The following is a 17,662-nucleotide window of genomic DNA, read 5'->3' on the forward strand; positions in this document are numbered from 1 at the left end:
TTAAGAAATCAATCCCACGAAGGAAAAATAACCTTTTTTGAGCAATGTCATTTGGAAACCGTTCAGAAGTGCCATTTCCCTGGCGCCACAGCGAGGCTCGTTATCGCAGTGCACCCAGTGCACCGTGGCCTGCATCAACTGGAACGCGCTGCAAACATTTTAAAGGTTTTATGACTTGAAATGACTTCAGCAGAATTTACGCTCCCCCTTTCCTGGAAATATTAAAAAAAGAAATTGGTTCTGTAACACTCTTGACAGCTTCTTCATGTGTACTGGACGACTTTAATGGAGGGAGCTTTTTATAAGCATTCTGCATCCATCAGCAGATGGAAAGATGATAAGACAGGAGCTGTGCAATAAAACGACCCCCATGGGGCTGAATGTGGACTTGTGCTCAGAGAGCCTTTCTCTGTGGGCTTTGAGGCAATTCAGCGAGATTAAAAGGCTGTGTGGACACCCTCCGCCCCATCATCTTTGTTTAATCTGGAAGCTTTAAGAAAACGCTGGTATTATCTCATTCCTTTGTGTGGCCTGAGAAATGAACCCCCTGGGACTACTCGCATCCACTTTGCTGGAACACAGCTGAGCTCCAGGCCCTGTACTGCAGGCTCTACTGAGCGGCTTCATCAACTATCTTGAAAGGCTGAGGAGGCCCCAGAGCCTCTTTGTCAAGCACACACTAAAGACCACAGTAACTAGCTTTCCTTAAGCACTTCTCCCTCGTGCTTTCTCATTTGATGCTCTTGAAAACCAGGGAGGCAAGTCGGACAGCACCGCCCTCCCTTCTTCCAGGTTAGCAAGTTTGCTGACTTCCAGGTTCCTGCTCAGTTCACTCCTTCACAAGCTGGGAGTTATAAATTCCACTCAGGGTGAACCGTTTGCCGAGAACAGCCCCCATGGGGATAGCAGCTCTGCTCATGGCCCTCACCTGACGAGGGTAAAACTGGGAAGGGACTCCTAGGACAGGACTGGCTGTGTGATGCTCATCTGGAAGGCGGGGATTTCACAGGCAGGTGGATGTGGGGTCCCACTCCACATGCACACACTATTAACAGTCTGAGACACTCAGGATCCACACATGGGCGACAGGCATCTCTCTGCTGGACTCAGTCTGGCAGTCAGACAACAGCCACAAGCATCTTCTGAGCATCTTCTGGAGGTCTCCTTTGCTCCTGAAACATCGACGACACCCTGATGATCATAGCTTCTCACATCCTGTTCTGTATTGTTCCATTTAAGCTGTTCTCCCAGATAGGTATTCTTGTTACATCTACTTGCAAAAGTGGAAAGTGAGGCCTAGAAAAAATAAGCAATTCTAATAGCAGCTCCAGAAATACAGAACCTAAGTGTTCACTCTCGTTGCATGAGCCCCAGAATTAGTGAGAAAATACTCTCATATCCTTATAGGACAGCGGGAGAGTAGATACACAACATACACTTCATAGCCCTAGGAAAGCCATCTGGACCAAGAGACTTATCCCAAAGAGCCACCTGGCTCTGCCTCGGGAATCCAGGAAAACCTTTAAAATGAATCAATAAGATTGATCACTAACATTTATTGTTATCAGTATGTACATGTAGTGAGAAGTGGCACACTCTCGTAATCCGTGCATTCGAGGCTAAGCGGAGGGTAAAGACCTAGGCACGGTCGTCTGGTGCCATGAGTTCCATCCCCACAACTCATACTCACAAAGAAAGCTGGAAAGCTGGATACAGCAGTGAGGTGAGGGGCAGAGGCTGGAGAACCCATAAGAAGCTCCTGGGCCAGCTAGCCTAGAATACGGCAGCACAGGAGGGACAAGCGGGGAGGTGAGACCCCACTCCTCAAGTGTGTCCCCCAACCTCCATATGACTAATTGGCATGTGCTGGTGTGTGTGTGTGTGTGTGTGTGTGTGTGAGAGAGAGAGAGAGAGAGAGACACAGAGACACAGAGAGTATGAGTGAGTACTCTCACACACAAGCAAAATAAAAAGATAAGTAATGCTTTTAAAGACACTGAAATAAGAGGATCTAGAGTTTGAAGTTAGCCCAGGATATATCACCAGGCCAACCTGAGCTACAAACAGAAAGCTGTCTCAAAGGTGTGCGTGTGCGTGCCTGACTCTGTGTACACGCTTTTTTGAGCTCTTAGCATATGTAAAACCACACAGCAAACATGAGAAGTAAGTATTTTTGTGAAGTCAAAGACTTAACTGCCTTGCCAAGGGTCACTCAGCTCTCGGTGGAGGATGATGGGGAGTTGGGTGTCCTGGCTCCAAAGATACAGTTAAACAAACCACACTGTGCTGCTCAGACTCAGGGAAGCAGTTCTGTGGGCAGGGCTGTGTAGGGAGAGTGAGCACCGTGCTCCAGGCAAAGAATGATGTTATTTTAAGTCTTGTTTCTGTTTTATTTTTTTAAAAAATGCAAAAGCCAGTCCTGGTTCTTTAGCTGACTTCACTGCCCCACTAAGGGGCTATGACTCACAGTTGGGAAGAGGTAATGAAGGGCCAGGCTTGAGGAACGGCAGCTACTGTGTGTGCACCAGGGAACAGACTACGGGAGGGAGTGCTAATGGCACCTTCCAGCCGGCAATGGTAGAGGCAGACTCTGCCCAGAGTACCCAGGGCAGGGGTCTCATGCATTGGCATTGCTCAGGCTCTGAAGCTAGGCTGTTCTGAATGAGAAGAACCAGCGTTGGCTCTGGCTGGCTCTATGGCCTTGAACTTGGCCACAGCAACAGCTTTAGGCCTGTGGACAAGGACTTCCCACTACAGCCTCAGCGCGGGGGAATCATGAGAGCATATTCTTAGGCCACCCTGAAGCCCACCAAAAAGACTTAGAGACCAGAGTCCTGTGAATCAAGGTCCTTTGTACAAACTGACCAAACCCCACATGTCCTGGCAACCATTTCTGCAGCCCAGGCACAGAAAACAGTGGCCAACTGTCAAAGCTGAAAACCCCAAGTCTGCCTTCCGCAATCGGGTGACTCAGTGCAGTTTGAACAGGGCTTTTAAATAATCTACTGGTGTCTGTTTTATCAGCCAGGGCAAGGCTGTCCCTTCCCTAACAACCCCTTCCCACTCAGGGTACAACTTAAGGCCCTGAGGGTGTTCTGAAGGCACAGCCTTCATCAACAGGTCTGGGCAAAGTCTACACTGACTTCACCCCTTGGAGGCCCTGTTGTGAAGGGGAGGTAGGCCTGCGTAGTTGCTCACACACACACACACACACACACACACACACACACACACACACATACAGTAATTGTTCCGGCTGGAGCAGAACGCTCACCTGATCACCTGATCATTCACACATTTTAAATAAATACTTGTCTCATACCCGCTGGGTGTGGTGGTGCACATTTCTAAGCCCGGCCCTCAGGAGGCTGAGGCAGGAGGATGATGACCGCTAGACCAGTCCAAAAACTTTAGATAAGTCAAAATAAACAACCCCACCTCAAAAATATTTTTTTTTTTTTTTTTTTTTTTTTGGTTTTTCTGAGACAGGGTTTCTCTGTAGCTTTGGTGCCTGTCCTGGAACTAGCTCTTGTAGACCAGGCTGGCCTCGAACTCACAGAGATCCGCCTGCCTCTGCCTCCCGAGTGTTGGGATTAAAGGCGTGCGCCACCACCGCCCGGCTCCCCACCTCAAAATTTTAGCTGCTTATATTTCCTTTCTTTCTTTTCTTTTATCTTTCTTCTTTCCTTCAGACAGAACCTCACTATATAGGTTGGGCTTAGTAACACATCTAACTGCCTCTGTCTTCTGAATGCTGGAATTAAAGGCATGACCTACTATGCCTGGATGGGTTCATATTTTAATGAATATATATTCATTCCCATGGTCTAGGGATATGGCTCAGTTGACAGAGTGCTTTCTTGGCCCTGGGTTACACCTGTAGTACTGCATAAAACCAGGCCTGTTGGTACAGCCTGTAACCCCAGCACCCAACAGACAGAGGCAAAAGATCAGGAGACTCAAGGTCAGCCTTGACTGTAATCCAATTCTGGACACCACGAAGCAGATAAATGAACACATACACTTAAAAATCCAAGCCAAGTGGTGGTGGCTCACACCTTTAATCCCAGCATTTGGGAGGCAGAGGCAGGAGGATTTTTGAGCTCAAGGCCAGCCTTGTCTGCAAAGAGAATTCCAGGATAGTTAGGACTACACAGAGAAACCCTGTCTTAAAAACCCAAAATAATTATATAAATAAATAAAAATCTAGTCCTGATACTGATTTAAAACCAGCGATTTGTTCTTTCCCCTGAATAAAAAACTTTAATCAAGTTTAAACCTGACTCTTTCTGAGGAACGGTGCTAATGGGCCCACACAGTTCTGCGGCTCCATGGAGGAGGCGGGTACCACTTCCTCTTTAACAGCATAGCCCAGGCCTGTCTTGGAGATGAGAAGGCACAAGGCCTAGATGCACACTGAGGCACTCAGGTCTCGGCCACAGGATTCCACAGATGTACAATTTTTATTCTGTTCAGTAAAAATATTTGGGATTCTTTTGGTTGAAAGTGACAGAAATTCAACTTGAGTTGGGTGTAGCGGCTAATCTAAGCTGGGAGCCAATCCTGGAGAATAACGGCATGCCTTCTGGGGGATGTGTTTAAACATGCTTAGCACAGCACTGTAAAAGTGAAAGATTAGAAACCTCCCTGTGCTGACCAACAGGTAGATGTCTAAGTAAAATGAGAAATGGCCATGGGGCCAATGCATAATAAAGCAAGCAAAGTCCGGCTAGAGCCAGTTGGTTTGATTGCAATCACAAAGGTTATGTTGGAGCTCACGTGGGAGATAAAAATCTAGGCTAGAGCTGGTTTTCATCGTCCAAGGTGATTTTGCTCTGTGAAGTTACCGAAACACTGATTTAATAAATATGGAATTATTTCTCTTATGCAACGTACAGGCAGGATTGGTTGCAGTGTGCCTCTGGTCACATGACATTTTTGTCAGCTGGTCAATATACAATCCATTTGGAGACAACAAATTCAATGCTATAATTGACTCAGTAACCTTGAGCTCATGGCCAGCAATGACCCTGACACATTCTCATTGCAGGATATTTGATCACTCTGTGAACCCTCAGATTGCTTTATTTACTGGAAAACCTCTTTCTAGTTGTGGTGTGGCTCAGCCCTAGCACACACCTTTAGTCCAAGAGCTTTCTGCTTGAATATTGTAAACAGGATTAAATAAAGTCAACCATAGGTCAAGAGGTAGAGCAAACAACCAATTAACAGGAAGATTATTAAGAAAAAAACCCATAAAGCTGGTGGGAGGATGGCTAGAGAGACACACAGGAAGTAGAAGGGAGGGACATTGAGTTTCAAGAGACTTCTGCTGAGACAGTAGGAGGGAGAAGAGGTTTGAGGGTGACAGAGGAGGAAGGACAGCTGGGTACTTTCATCGCCTCTCCGAGCTATCCGACTTTCATCCCAGCATTTTGCTCCTGAGTCTTCATTGGTAAAACTGAACGACTGAAACTTTGTTTAAAACAGCGCATTCTAGATTCAAATATTTTAATATATTCATTTCCCCAAAAGGGCATATCATAGCTTTTTTTGTACTTGGTCATTTCAAACAGGAAACCCACAAAAACGTAAAAAGTTCACTGCTGCCTGGAATATGAGAACCATTTGTTATGAAGCAATGCTACCTTGTCCAGCCCAGACAAGAATGTCCAAATCAGGGGACATGCAGTTTTCACCTCCCGGCACTCAATGGATGCTCGTGAAAGAGCTGTATTGATCTGGGATACAAGGACCCTTCAGTGATAGGAGCATTCACAGATGTGGAATCAAGTTATACGGCCTCTCATTTTAATGTCTTTGAAATTAGAGCACATTTTGGAGCCTGTAAAAATACAGTGGTTGAGTCAACACAAATAGAATGTGTGATTAATGTTGACTGAAAACCCAAGTCAATAGCTAGAGATAGAAGTATATATGATGTTCCCAAATATGTAAAATAAAACGCTGTGATACTTTGAGAGACAGATGGCTCAGCAGTTAGCAGTACTGACTGCTCTTCCAGAGGACCTTGGTTCAATTCCCAGCTCGCCGTGGCAGTTCCCAAACATCTGTAACTCCAGTTCTAGATAATTAGACGCCTTCTTCTGGCCTCCTCAGGCATCAGGCACACGTGTGGTACACAGATATGCATGTCTGCAAAACACTCATACGCATAGAATAAAAGACACCCTAAAAAACACCCACCCTGATACTTTCCCTTTGCTATGAAATGGTTAATAGGTATTAAGTATTCCCCAGGCACTGAGATCTGTGCTGGCCACTCTAAGTTCAGTTAACTCTCGCAAGACCCTTAGGAGGTTGATGCGATGTTTATCTTTATTTAATATAAAGAGATTAAAATTTTCTCAGGGTCACAAAAAGGTCACCCATTTCTGCCTGTAGTAAAAATAATTTAATTTAGCTTACAGCTTCCCTTATGTGATTTGTATCCTAACAGGAGCTAAAACACAGCCCTTAGCTCAGAACAGTATGTTCTAAATTACACTGTTATAAAAGTCTCATTCCCCTAGCTCATATATTGCTGTCTTAGAGTTTCTATTGTTGTGATAAAACACCATGACCAAAGGCAGGTTACAACTCTTGGGTCAAGATCCATACTGAGGGAAGACAGGGCAGGAACCTGGAGGCAGAAACAGAAGCAAAGTGCTGTTTATTGGCTTGCTCCTTACGGCTCAGCTGGCCTTTCCTTCCTCCTTCCTTCCTTCCTTCCTTCCTTCCTTCCTTCCTTCCTTCCTTCCTCCCTCCCTCCCTCCCTCCCTCCCTCCCTCCCTCCCTCCGTCAGAGATTGGTCCTTCCTCCCTCCCTCCCTCCCTCCCTCCCTCCCTCCCTCCCTCCTTCCCTCCCTCCCTCTGTCCGTCAGAGATTGGTCCTTCCTTCCTTCCTTCCTTCCTTCCTTCCTTCCTCCCTCCCTCCCTCCCTCCCTCCCTCCCTCCCTCCCTCCCTCAGAGATGGGCCCTTCTTTCTTGCCTGTCTGCCTGCCTGCCTGCCTGCCTGCCTGCCTGCCTGCCTGCCTGCCTCCCTCCCTCCCTTCCTCAGAGTTGGGCCCTCAGATCACTCAGCCATAACAAAATACTCCACAGGCCAATCTGGTGGGGGGCATTTTCTCAGCTGAAGTTCACTCTTCCCAAGTGACCACACTTGGCCATGACATTTCTTACTTAGATGCCAAGAGATGTATATTAGAGGTGTGTGTAGCTGAGATGGACTACTCCCTCCCTATCTACCAGATAAACACAGGACTGCTCCTCAAAGTTCCATTTATTGTATAAGCTTGAGAAGGTTATTTTCTCATTTGGACATCTTTTGTTTATGAGAACACTTACGTAATGTGTTCTGTTAACACCAATGCCTGTTCATTTTAAATATGCTCAAGTTATACTAGATTGATAAAAGTCATAAATGGAGATGTTAACAAACAACAAGAATTGTATGAGGTCCAGGAAGACTTACATAAGAATCTATGTGTCTGAAGCTTAGGTACTTTAAGAAACTAAATGCAGAAATATTTAAAATTAAAACACAATTACCTTGGCAGTATGAAGCATTTAAATGCATTGTTATTCCAAATTCTCTTTATACTTAATATGGATTTAAAAGTACATTGTTCTTAGGATTTATGATCTTGGGAGATTGTGGGTTCTTTAATACATCTTTATTTAATCAGTAGCTTTCCCCCAACCCCTCCACTTCTGCCTATTCAAGGTTCCAGGTTACATTCTGAAATCAGAATTCTGATGTTTCTGCCTGTCAAATGGTGTTATTAAATTGAACCTGAGGGATGAAGAGATGGCTCAGAGGTTAAGAGCACTGGTTGCTCTTTCAGAGGTCCTGAGTTCGATTCCCAGCAACCACATGGTGGCTCACAACCATCTGCAATGAGATCAGATGCCCTCTTCTGGCCTGCAGGCCTACATGCAGGCAGAATACTCTATACATAATAAATAAATAAATCTTTAATAAATAAATAAATTAATTAATTGAACCTGAAACTTCTGTATTCGTAGGCCAAAACCAAACAGATATCAGTGATTTCATATAGTCCAGCTATTCCCCTTTCAGCTGGCATGGTCCTTTGTTTGTTGCTGGCACATTTATCAGGATCTGTTTTGTTATCCTGAGACAGTGACCCTCCCTGCTGACAGAGACTGCAGTTTGCTTCTCTTGGGGTTCAGTCCTCTCCTTCACGGGCTCCCAAGGCACATTTGCTGGATAGAACGAAGCCAAGGGAAGGCGTCTCTGCTCACTTTCTCCGTCTTCTTTTGCAGCGGTCCACATGTGCAGTGTTTTGGAACACAACTGTGCCCACTTCTGCATCAACACACCCGGCTCGTACACCTGCAGGTGCAAGCAAGGGTACATTCTCAACGCGGACCAGAAGACTTGCAGAAGTAAGGCCGCTTGGCGGATGTGTCAGTGTTGCTTGCTCTTTAGCTAGGTGCGTCTTACTCACCCACGGTGCCACCTCCTCCAAGCAAGAAGCAGCTTGTGTATTTTCTGGGAGTTGCCCTCACCCTGCCGTCACAGTGCCTAAGCCCAGTGCTGCAGGCCGCCGGGCAGCGTGTGAAAGGTTGGAACATACTGTCTCAGAATAGTCTTTCACGTCTGTGCTGCCTCTTGGTGGAAGCGGGCCAAGTGTCTTTCCATCCTGGCTTTATTAGCTGGGCCCTAAGGAGCTGTTTCTGTTTTATCTTCTTCCCAAGTCATGGACTTAAGATGTGATTAACCTCAGCTGGGAGTGATTCTGCACACTCGTTTTAGAGGTGAGCAGAATCTGGCTGCTTCAGTGATCGACATTTTATTGTTCTCCTAATTTAAAAAAGGACAGATACAAAAAGAATTTATATTGTTCTTCTCTGGCCTGACTCCCGAAACTAGACAATTTAAGCAAGCTGGAGGTACCCTAGCTCTTCAAGAATAGAATTAACCGTACAATGAGTGTTCGCCCTTTATTATTATAATTATTATTCTCCCTACATTGTATGTGTAGCCAGTGCTTTAACCACAAAGCCTGGACTAGGCACACGAGGCCTGAGAAGATTGGCTGCAAGGAAGCAAACAGCTCCGCTAGGTCTGACGTGTAGTTCATGCAATGCAGAACTGTTATTATACCACATGGCACGCTATCAAGCACTAATGGAAAGCAGTTTGCACAAATGGCTGTAATTAGCGCTGCATTTATAAATCCAAACCACAGTTTCCACTTTCCTTCTCATTTCTTAGTTTCAGCACTGAGGGGTTGATGGAAGGACCTCCCTGTCCTCCGATATTAGGTCCTATCTGATGGGCTCTCTGCTCTGGGTCCCTGAAAGTTCGTAGGCTCCTCTGGGGTCCCAGGACTCAGTTGGAGCCGCCACCATGTTTTACTGGAACCTCTGACACTTCCTCAGGTTCTACAGCAAAACTCAGTCACAGAAAATTCTCATGGGTTTAATAAAATCTACTGACGAGCAGAGGAAGGATCATCTAGAATCATCTCACACTGTTCAGCAGACAACTGGAACATCTCTTGGTCACCTTGTCCTCTTCAGGTGCATCCAGACACCTTGCCCATTCCCTCCCTCCCCTCCCCTGAGGAGCACAAAACATTCTGTGTCTCGTGACCTATACTTGTCGGGGATCTGGGAAGCTGCAGTGCCTGGGAGCCCAGGGCTGGCTTAAACATGCCAGATGAGCTCTGACACCAATTGTGGTGGTTTGAAAGAACATGACCCCCAAAGGGAGTGGCACCATTAGAAGGTGTGGCCTTGCTGGAGGAAGTGTGTCACTGTGGTAGCAGCTTTGAGGTCTCTTGCTCAAGCTTCCCTCAGCGTGACTTTCAGTTGTCTTCCTGTTGCAAGATGTAATACTCTCAGCTCCAGCACCACCTCTGCCTGCACGCTGCCATGCTCCCCATCATGATAGTGGACTGAACCTCTGAACCTGTAAGTGAGCCACCCCAATTAAATGTTTTCTTTATAAGAGTATGCCGTGGTCATGGTGTCTCTTCACTGCAATAAAAACCTTAACTAAGACACCAATAGGTAGGTAGGTGGATGGATGGATGGATGGATGACAGACAGACAGATAAAGCTGAAGAGCTGTCCTTCCTCAGTCCTGCCTTGGCCCCTTATAGGTCCTGATGTCCTTGCCTTCAGCCTTAGGGAAAAAGGAAAGCACTGAAGTCGGCCTTTGCTAGGGCAGCAGCATCAAAGAATTTGAAGCAGGAACTCCCTGGTCTTTACACAGATCCTTAGGAAAAGGAGCAGGAAACAGGAGCTTCAGGAGCGATTCAGAAAGCAATTCCCAGAGTCCTCAGAGATTCTGACTCTGCAAGTTCAGGTTTTCTCTTTGTTCTTTTCTATTTGTTTTTTGTTTTTTAAGACAGGGGTCTTTGCGTAACAGCCCTGGCTGCCCTGGAACTCACCCTATAAACCAGGTGTTGGGATTAAAGGTGTGTGCCACCACTGTCTAGCTCTCTTGGTTCTTTTTTTTACAAAATGATTTATTTATTTTTTGTGTATGGGTGTTTTACCTACATTAAGGTCTGTGCGCCATATGCATGCAGTATCCACGGAGGCCAGAAGAGGGAGTCAGATCCTCTGGAACTGAAATTCCAGATGGTTGTGAGGGGCCATGTGGGTTCTGAGAACCAAACTTGGGTCCCCTGCAAGAACAAGTGCTCTTAATGCTAAGCCATCTCTTCAGCCTCTTCTTCTTCCTCTCCTTCCTGCTCCTCTTCCCAAAATCTTACTGTTATTTGTAATTATTGGTATATCTGTGTCATAGAGGCCAAAGGTATTATTTCCCCCTATGAGCAGGTGATTGTGAGTTACCTAATATGGGTGCTGGGAAGTGAATGCAGGTATTCTTACCCTCTAAATGATCTCTCCAGCCTCTTCTCTTTTCTGAAAGATGGTTTCACTCTGAGTGAAGCTAAAACTCTCCATCCTCCTGAGCACTGGAATTACAGGTTTGCACCAATATGTCTGGCTTCAGGTCTAAAGTTTCAGAGAACTTCTGCCCTATTGCTCTTGCCCCTCAAGGTCCCAAAACCAAGGGCCTGGAAACGTGGGGGAGCTGAAGTGTGACTCAGTGTAGTGCCTGCACTACAGGGTGGTTTGCGAGCCGGGAAAGGGGCTGGAGATTTAAACACATACATACACAGACAGAGACACGGGGACATGGGTCATCCTTGAAACAAGAATGCCAACTTTACTGTGCTCCAGGGAAGCTTGTATAGGGATCTTTAACTGGTAGCCACGCCCCAGCTCTTGGGATTTTCATCTGTAAAACCCACCAGAAACCACTCCCTGCCATCAGGAACTGATGAGGGTCTCATGCTCAGAGCAGCTGCAGGCACAGGCAAACAAGTTGTTTACTCTGCTCACTCCAGCAGGCAAAGAAAGTCAGGGGCCAGGGGGCTGCAACCCCCAACAGCTCAGCCTTGTCCTCTGCCCAGGCCAGTTGCCCTAATGTTGTTACCAGCCCTTCAGCGCCAGAGGTAAATGCATACGTTGGTCTTGTCAGAAGCAAATCCAGCTCACTCAACTGCATTTCTGAAATGGGGCTTCTGAGACAAATGGGGCTCAGACATTGTCATCTTCTGGCTGTGACTGCCTCAACCCCACCTGCTTATTCAAACTCCTTGACACTCAGTTTCCTCACGTATGGAGTGGGACCGATGGTCACAAGTTAGAACTTACCTTTCTGATAGGTTGGTGTTAGCTCCTGTGCTTGGCCTCTGGGGTAACAGAAGCTGTAGCAGGGCGAAGCTGAGCACCAGTGACTTCTGCTTACAGGCTGCCTCCCTGCAGACACCAGCACAACTGCCCAGGCCTAGAGGGAAACGAGAAATGGTTATGTTTCATTTTTACTATCCTGTCCTAAATATAGCTAGATAATCTCCCAGTTAAAAAGGAGCGGGGATTATGGCTCGTTCCTGAAGCGTCTCATGCTCTCTCAGCATTTTCTGCTCGCTCTTCCGTGTGCTCACCTGTGGGTCCGATTGTCTTTTTTTGTCTTGTCAAGTTTGAACAAAGACACTTACTAGGTTGCATACGAAGTATTAGAAATTGAACCAAGGTGAGAGAATACTGCTTCTGTTTGGAGCTTCCTTTCTTACTGGGAGAGAATCGCACACTGTACTTGCACCCGACATTCAGTGCAGCCCTTGCCCAGCTCAGTGCTTCGGATATGAGGCCAAGTCTAACCCCTGCCACTCTTCAAGTGTTTGACGAGAGCCAGGAGTTCCCTGTGAGCTTCGTCTACTGCCTTGTGCAATTGTCACAATGAGTTCTTAAGTAGGCTTCATCACTGCCATCTTACAGATAAGGAAAACAAGGGACAAAAACATTAGACGGTTTAGGAAATGTGGCCAAACCCAAATCCAAATAGTATACTCAGCTCTTAGCCACTCTATGGTGTTCTATGTCCCAGAGCGCTGCAAGCAGAGACTCCCCAAGCCCAGGACTGACAGGAATCATGACCTGATGATTGGGAGGAGGCTCAGAACTGACTAACATCCCACTGACTGTGTGACTGTCAATATATAAAATGTGGGTGGGTCCCTGAGGCCGCTGCCTTCCCACACATACACACATTACAGACAGACTTGTAAAGTATACTTTCCACACAACTTTCTATTTAGACTCTGCTTTTGTGGAGAGAGGAGATGGGCACAGTTGATCCATAGATTCTCAGAGTGATCATAGACATTGGTCTCAAACTCATAGCTCCCTCTGCTATGCACCCCAGAATTCTATCCCTGTAGCAGGCTTTCTTGGACCGCCTGCCCCCAAATCATGACATGGAGACTTATTATTAATTATGAATGTTTGGCCCTAGCTTAGGGTTGTTTCTTGCTAGTTTTTTTTAAACTTAATTAACCTATTTCTATTCATCCGTATGCTGCCCCAGGCTTGTTCACCTTACCTATGTATTGTCCATCTTGTCTGACTGGCCCCTGCCTGGCTGCTCCCTGGTGTCTCTTTTCTCTCTCCCCTGAGCCTAAGTTCCCCCTCCTACTTATTCTCCTTGCCTGGATATTCCACCTATACCTCTTCTGCCTAGCTATTGATTGTTCAGCTTTTTATTAGACCAATCAGATGCCTTAGGCAGGCAAGAGAAAACAGCAACACATCTTTACATAGTTAAACAAATGCAGCATAAACAAATGCAACACACCTTTATGTAGTTAAACAATTCTGCAACACAAACAAAGTGATACGTGTTTACGTAGTTAAACAATTATTCTGCAACGCAAACAAATAAGACACATCTTTACATAGTTAAACAATTATTCTGCAATACAAACAAATGTGATACATGTTTACATAGTTAAACAATTATTCTGCAACACAAATACAACACATAGTTACATAGTTAAACAAATATTCTGTTCTTCAACATGTCTCCCTTAGTGTTCAGATGGGAACTGATCTGGAGAAACAGGTCACTTACTGTGAAGCAGCACCTGGATCCCAATCTAGACACCCTGTATCTGCAGGTGAGCTGAAACTTTGTCCTGTGTCATTCCTTTCCACCTTTGTTTCTGTTTCTGCCATCTGAAGCCATATTCCAGACAAATGAGCATCCTCTCAGTTACAAAAGACTCTTCCACCTGCTCCACCCATACCCACTAATGTCTGTTCTTCATCTGGTGGAACACAAGGTACTGAAAAATGCCCTTCCATTCAAAACTAGATCCAACACATGAGCCTTGCCTTCTGAGTCCCACACATGGTGTGCACTGGAGGTCCACGCTACTGATTCTTTGTGTCTTTCACAGACCTTCCCTACCCAGCACTGCAGCGGTGAATGTTGAAGGGTGGGAGGAAGAAAACCTCAAGTATATGCTTCACATGTCCACATCCCATAACCATCTCCCTTTGAATTACCTTTCCACTAATAAGACACCCCCCCCCCTTTGGGTTTTTGGAGACAAGGTCTCTCTATGGAGTCCTCCCTGCTGCCTTGGAGCTCACTCTTAGCCTAGGCTGGCCTCAAACATGTGTCTTCCTCTCTCTGCCTCCTGAGTGCTGGGATTACAGGAGTGTGCCACCACATCCAACTTAATTTTATTTTATTTTAAATTATTTAATGATGTGTATGGGTTTTTTGGTCACAAGTATATTTGTGTGCCTCCTATATGCCATACTCACGGGGGCCAGAAGAGGACGTTGGATCCCCTGGAATTGGAGATAAACGTGATTGTGAGCTGCCATGTGGACGCTGGGAATCTAACCTGGGTCTCTAGAAGAGTGGCCACTATTCTTAACTCCTGAGACCTCTCTCCAGCATCCCCACCCCAGCTTAATATTTTTAATGGTGTAAAAGTGTGTATTAGGAATTAGTCATCTAGACTCAGTTTAGATGATCCCAGTTTTGCTGGCAACACCTGGAGCATCATAATCGGGCGCCAACTGAGTACCCGCCGTCCTCTTTCCATCAGGTTTATGACGGTGTTGACTTTGGCCACATCAGTGTCATAGAGTTTCTTCACAGCCTGTGTGACCTGGTGCTTCTTGGCCTTGACGTCCACAGTGAGCACAAGTGTGTTTTTGCCTTCTGTTTCCGTCATGGCTGACTCAGTGGGCAGGGGGATTTTGATGATGACATAGTGGTCAGGCTTGTCTCTCCTGGGTGCGTTCTTTCTTGGAGGGTGTTTGGGCTGCCTCCATAGCCTCAGTGTCTTGGGCCACCAGAAGGTGGGTGACATGTGGATCTTCTTTTTATGGCTGTGGATGTCTTTCAGCACTGCCTTCTTGGTTTTCTTCTTGGCTTCTTCACTTCGGCTTTGGATTGGGGAAGGGCAGGAGCTTCCTCCTTCACTTTCAGCGCCATCTTGGTGAAAAGGGTTGCCCCTCTGACTTAAAATGTGAAAGAAAACTTTCCTTCCCCTTTGGGTCATTTATTTTATGCAGGAGCAAATGAAAAGGCAACATTTATAAAATCTCATTTGGCAGAAAAATATAAACTTTGTATGTGGATTTGCTTTTGTTTCTGTCTCAGGACCCATACCAAAGGCATTATGTTGCTTTTATTCTTGAGAAATGTTCCTGACACAATTTTTCCATGCTGTAGAAGTGACTCTATGTCTTTATGTTAAAACATAAAGAAAGAACATTGTCCAGGAAAACAAAAGAAAAACCAGAATGGCATGGGCTTTTGAAACCTCAGCTCAGCTCCCAGTGATACACTTCCTCCAACAATGAATGTGAGCTGGGACACAGGATGGAGCAGTTGGAAATTCGAACTGAGTTCCAACTGTGTCCTTGGTGACTGAAGGAGCCGAACATGTGTGTCAAGGGCAAAGTTGCAATTAGTCCTGCATATTAAAATCACAGTTGGCTTTGACAATGTATGCTCTGCACTAGAAGGCAGAGAATGGCTCAAGGATGTCATTCATTTCCTCTTTCCCTGTGGGCTCCTTTCTGTGGGCGGGCTCTCTTACTGGGCATTTCCCTTGTATGTGTGAGATTTAAACTAAAATTTAGCTTCCTGTAAGCCCCCCATGCAGCTTAGGACATGATTCTGATCAGTTTCAGTACACTATGCATTCCTTATACCTGCAGAATTAGCTAGGCCACTGCCACTGTTTGTCCCAAGGAGGTCTTTGTGACATGAAGCAGGGTGGGTGGGTGGGTAGGTGGTAGCATTGAGCCTGGCAGATTTCCCCACAGAGAAACTTGGTTTTGAGAGCAAACTGTGGAGTCTGGGAGCTAAGCCATACAGGTGCCTAGAGAAGGAAGATGTTCACTCAAGGGAAAACCTAGGCTGGACATGCTTGTTGGTGGTGATTGACCAGAGAACCCTAGAGGAAGAAGGGTGTGCGTGGAAGGTGAGGGGCAAGGAGTAAATGCTGGAGCAGTTCACATGTCTGAACATGACAGACACACACACACACAGGCAGGGGAAGGGACAAGAACGGAAGCATGAACATGACAGACAGACAGACAGACACACATACACACACAGGACGGGCAAGAGAGCAAGGCATCAGCCGCAGAAGTGACCCACCTGTATGTGCTCAGAACACTTGCTGAGAAGGGTAAACCCTTGCAGCTCATCTTCCTAATCCTAGCTGCTGAGCCCTGAGTTTAGAGACCGTGCCATGCTGTCTGTGCCTCTGGCTATCTCCAGGCACAGAGTTGAAACAAGAAATCTGGGGGGGGGAAAGTCCTCTGGGAGAACTGAACTGACCAAACACAAAACAATCCTAGTTTTGGTTTTTCGAGACAGGGTTTCTCTGTGGTTTTGGAGCCTGTCCTGGAACTAGCTCTTGTAGACCAGGCTGGTCTCGAACTCACAGAGATCCGCCTGCCTCTGCCTCCCGAGTGCTGGGATTAAAGGCGTGCGCCACCACCGCCCGGCACAATCCTAGTTTTGAAAGAATTCCACACACGGGGAGACGAGCCTGAACCTTGAGCTACTTCTCTGCGTAACAGTCTCCACAGGCACCAGACTTCAGCTTCCACAAATGTGGTCCCCCTGGCTGTCTAAGCAGCTTGTTAAAAAATGCAGGCTCCGCCGGGCGTGGTGGCGCACGCCTTTAATCCCAGCACTCGGGAGGCAGAGGCAGGCGGATCTCTGTGAGTTCGAGACCAGCCTGGTCTACAGAGCTAGTTCCAGGACAGGCTCCAAAGCCACAGAGAAACCCTGTCTCGAAAAACCAAAAAAAAAAAAAAAAAAAAAAAAAAAAAAAAAAAAAATGGAGGCTCCCTGCCCTGCCTAGACCTGGCTAAGTCAGGACCTCCCAGCAGGGCCACAAGCCACCTGTGAACTCTAATTTCTATTCTACCTTGAAGCCCTTGAACCTAGACATTTTACTTCCATTAGGAAGCCCAGTGTGTGTGTGTGTGTGTGTGTGTGTGTGTGTGTGTGTTAAGACCCATATGATGTAATAACTTTGGAAAGTAAAAAGCAACACTACCGAGTATTATTTCATTGATTACTTCAATCAGGATCTTTTTTCCCCTTTGATGTATATGTATGTATATGAATGTATATGTATGTATATGTATGTTGCCTATGTCTGTACGAGCTTTGTGTGCTTGGTGCTTGTGGAGGTCAGGAGGGAGCACTGGGTCTCCTGGAACTGGAATCAGAGCTGTTTTTGAGCCACCATGGGGATACTGGGAGTCGAACCCAGGTCCTCTGAAACAGCACTGGCTGTTCTTAATCTCTGAGCCATCTCTCTAGCCCCTTGCTGGGGTTTTAGTATTTTGTTTTGGAGACCTACCCTTATCCTTACTTTCCTAACCCCAAAGAAACCCAAAATAGGGCTCTGGGGAGAAAGGCGCAGGTCCAGCTGGGGCTTGCCAGAGAGGGCAGCTTTATTTTCTCTGCGACTTTGGGTTCATTTTGTTTCTTTCAGCAGAGAGAAGCACAAGGCTGATGACTCATATTTACTGTTGAGTCTTAAAACCCAAACTGCAGCTGTCAAAATAAGATTAGTGCTTTCAGGCAGGCTGAAAGAAAGGGGATGGTCCCCAAAATGTGGGCTTGGGTCTGACTTGCCTTTGTAGATCTCTACAAAGGGGTGAGCCTTTGGCCGAGGCAGGCAGAGACCCTGGTGTTGCCAGAGGAGTGGAATCACAACTGTGGTAGCTCTCTCCCCTCTCTTGCTGTGCTAAACAGTTTCTGACGTCTGCATCTTGGG

The 17,662-nt window shown here is 46.3% G+C and overlaps 1 protein-coding gene across 2 annotated transcripts in view; it reads left to right on the plus strand.

Annotated features, from left to right (window-relative positions):
• Matn2 (matrilin 2) overlaps positions 1–17,662 on the plus strand; it is a 116,029-nt gene that overhangs the window by 45,806 nt on the left and 52,561 nt on the right. For both annotated transcript variants that reach the window (XM_057792171.1, XM_057792170.1), the window contains exon 4: positions 8,289–8,411. In XM_057792171.1, coding sequence (XP_057648154.1) covers positions 8,289–8,411 — 123 coding nt within the window. The remainder of the gene's footprint in view (positions 1–8,288; positions 8,412–17,662) is intronic.

The sequence above is a fragment of the Chionomys nivalis genome, chromosome 17 (genome assembly GCF_950005125.1).
Source record: "Chionomys nivalis chromosome 17, mChiNiv1.1, whole genome shotgun sequence".
Classification (NCBI taxonomy): Eukaryota; Metazoa; Chordata; class Mammalia; order Rodentia; family Cricetidae; genus Chionomys; species Chionomys nivalis.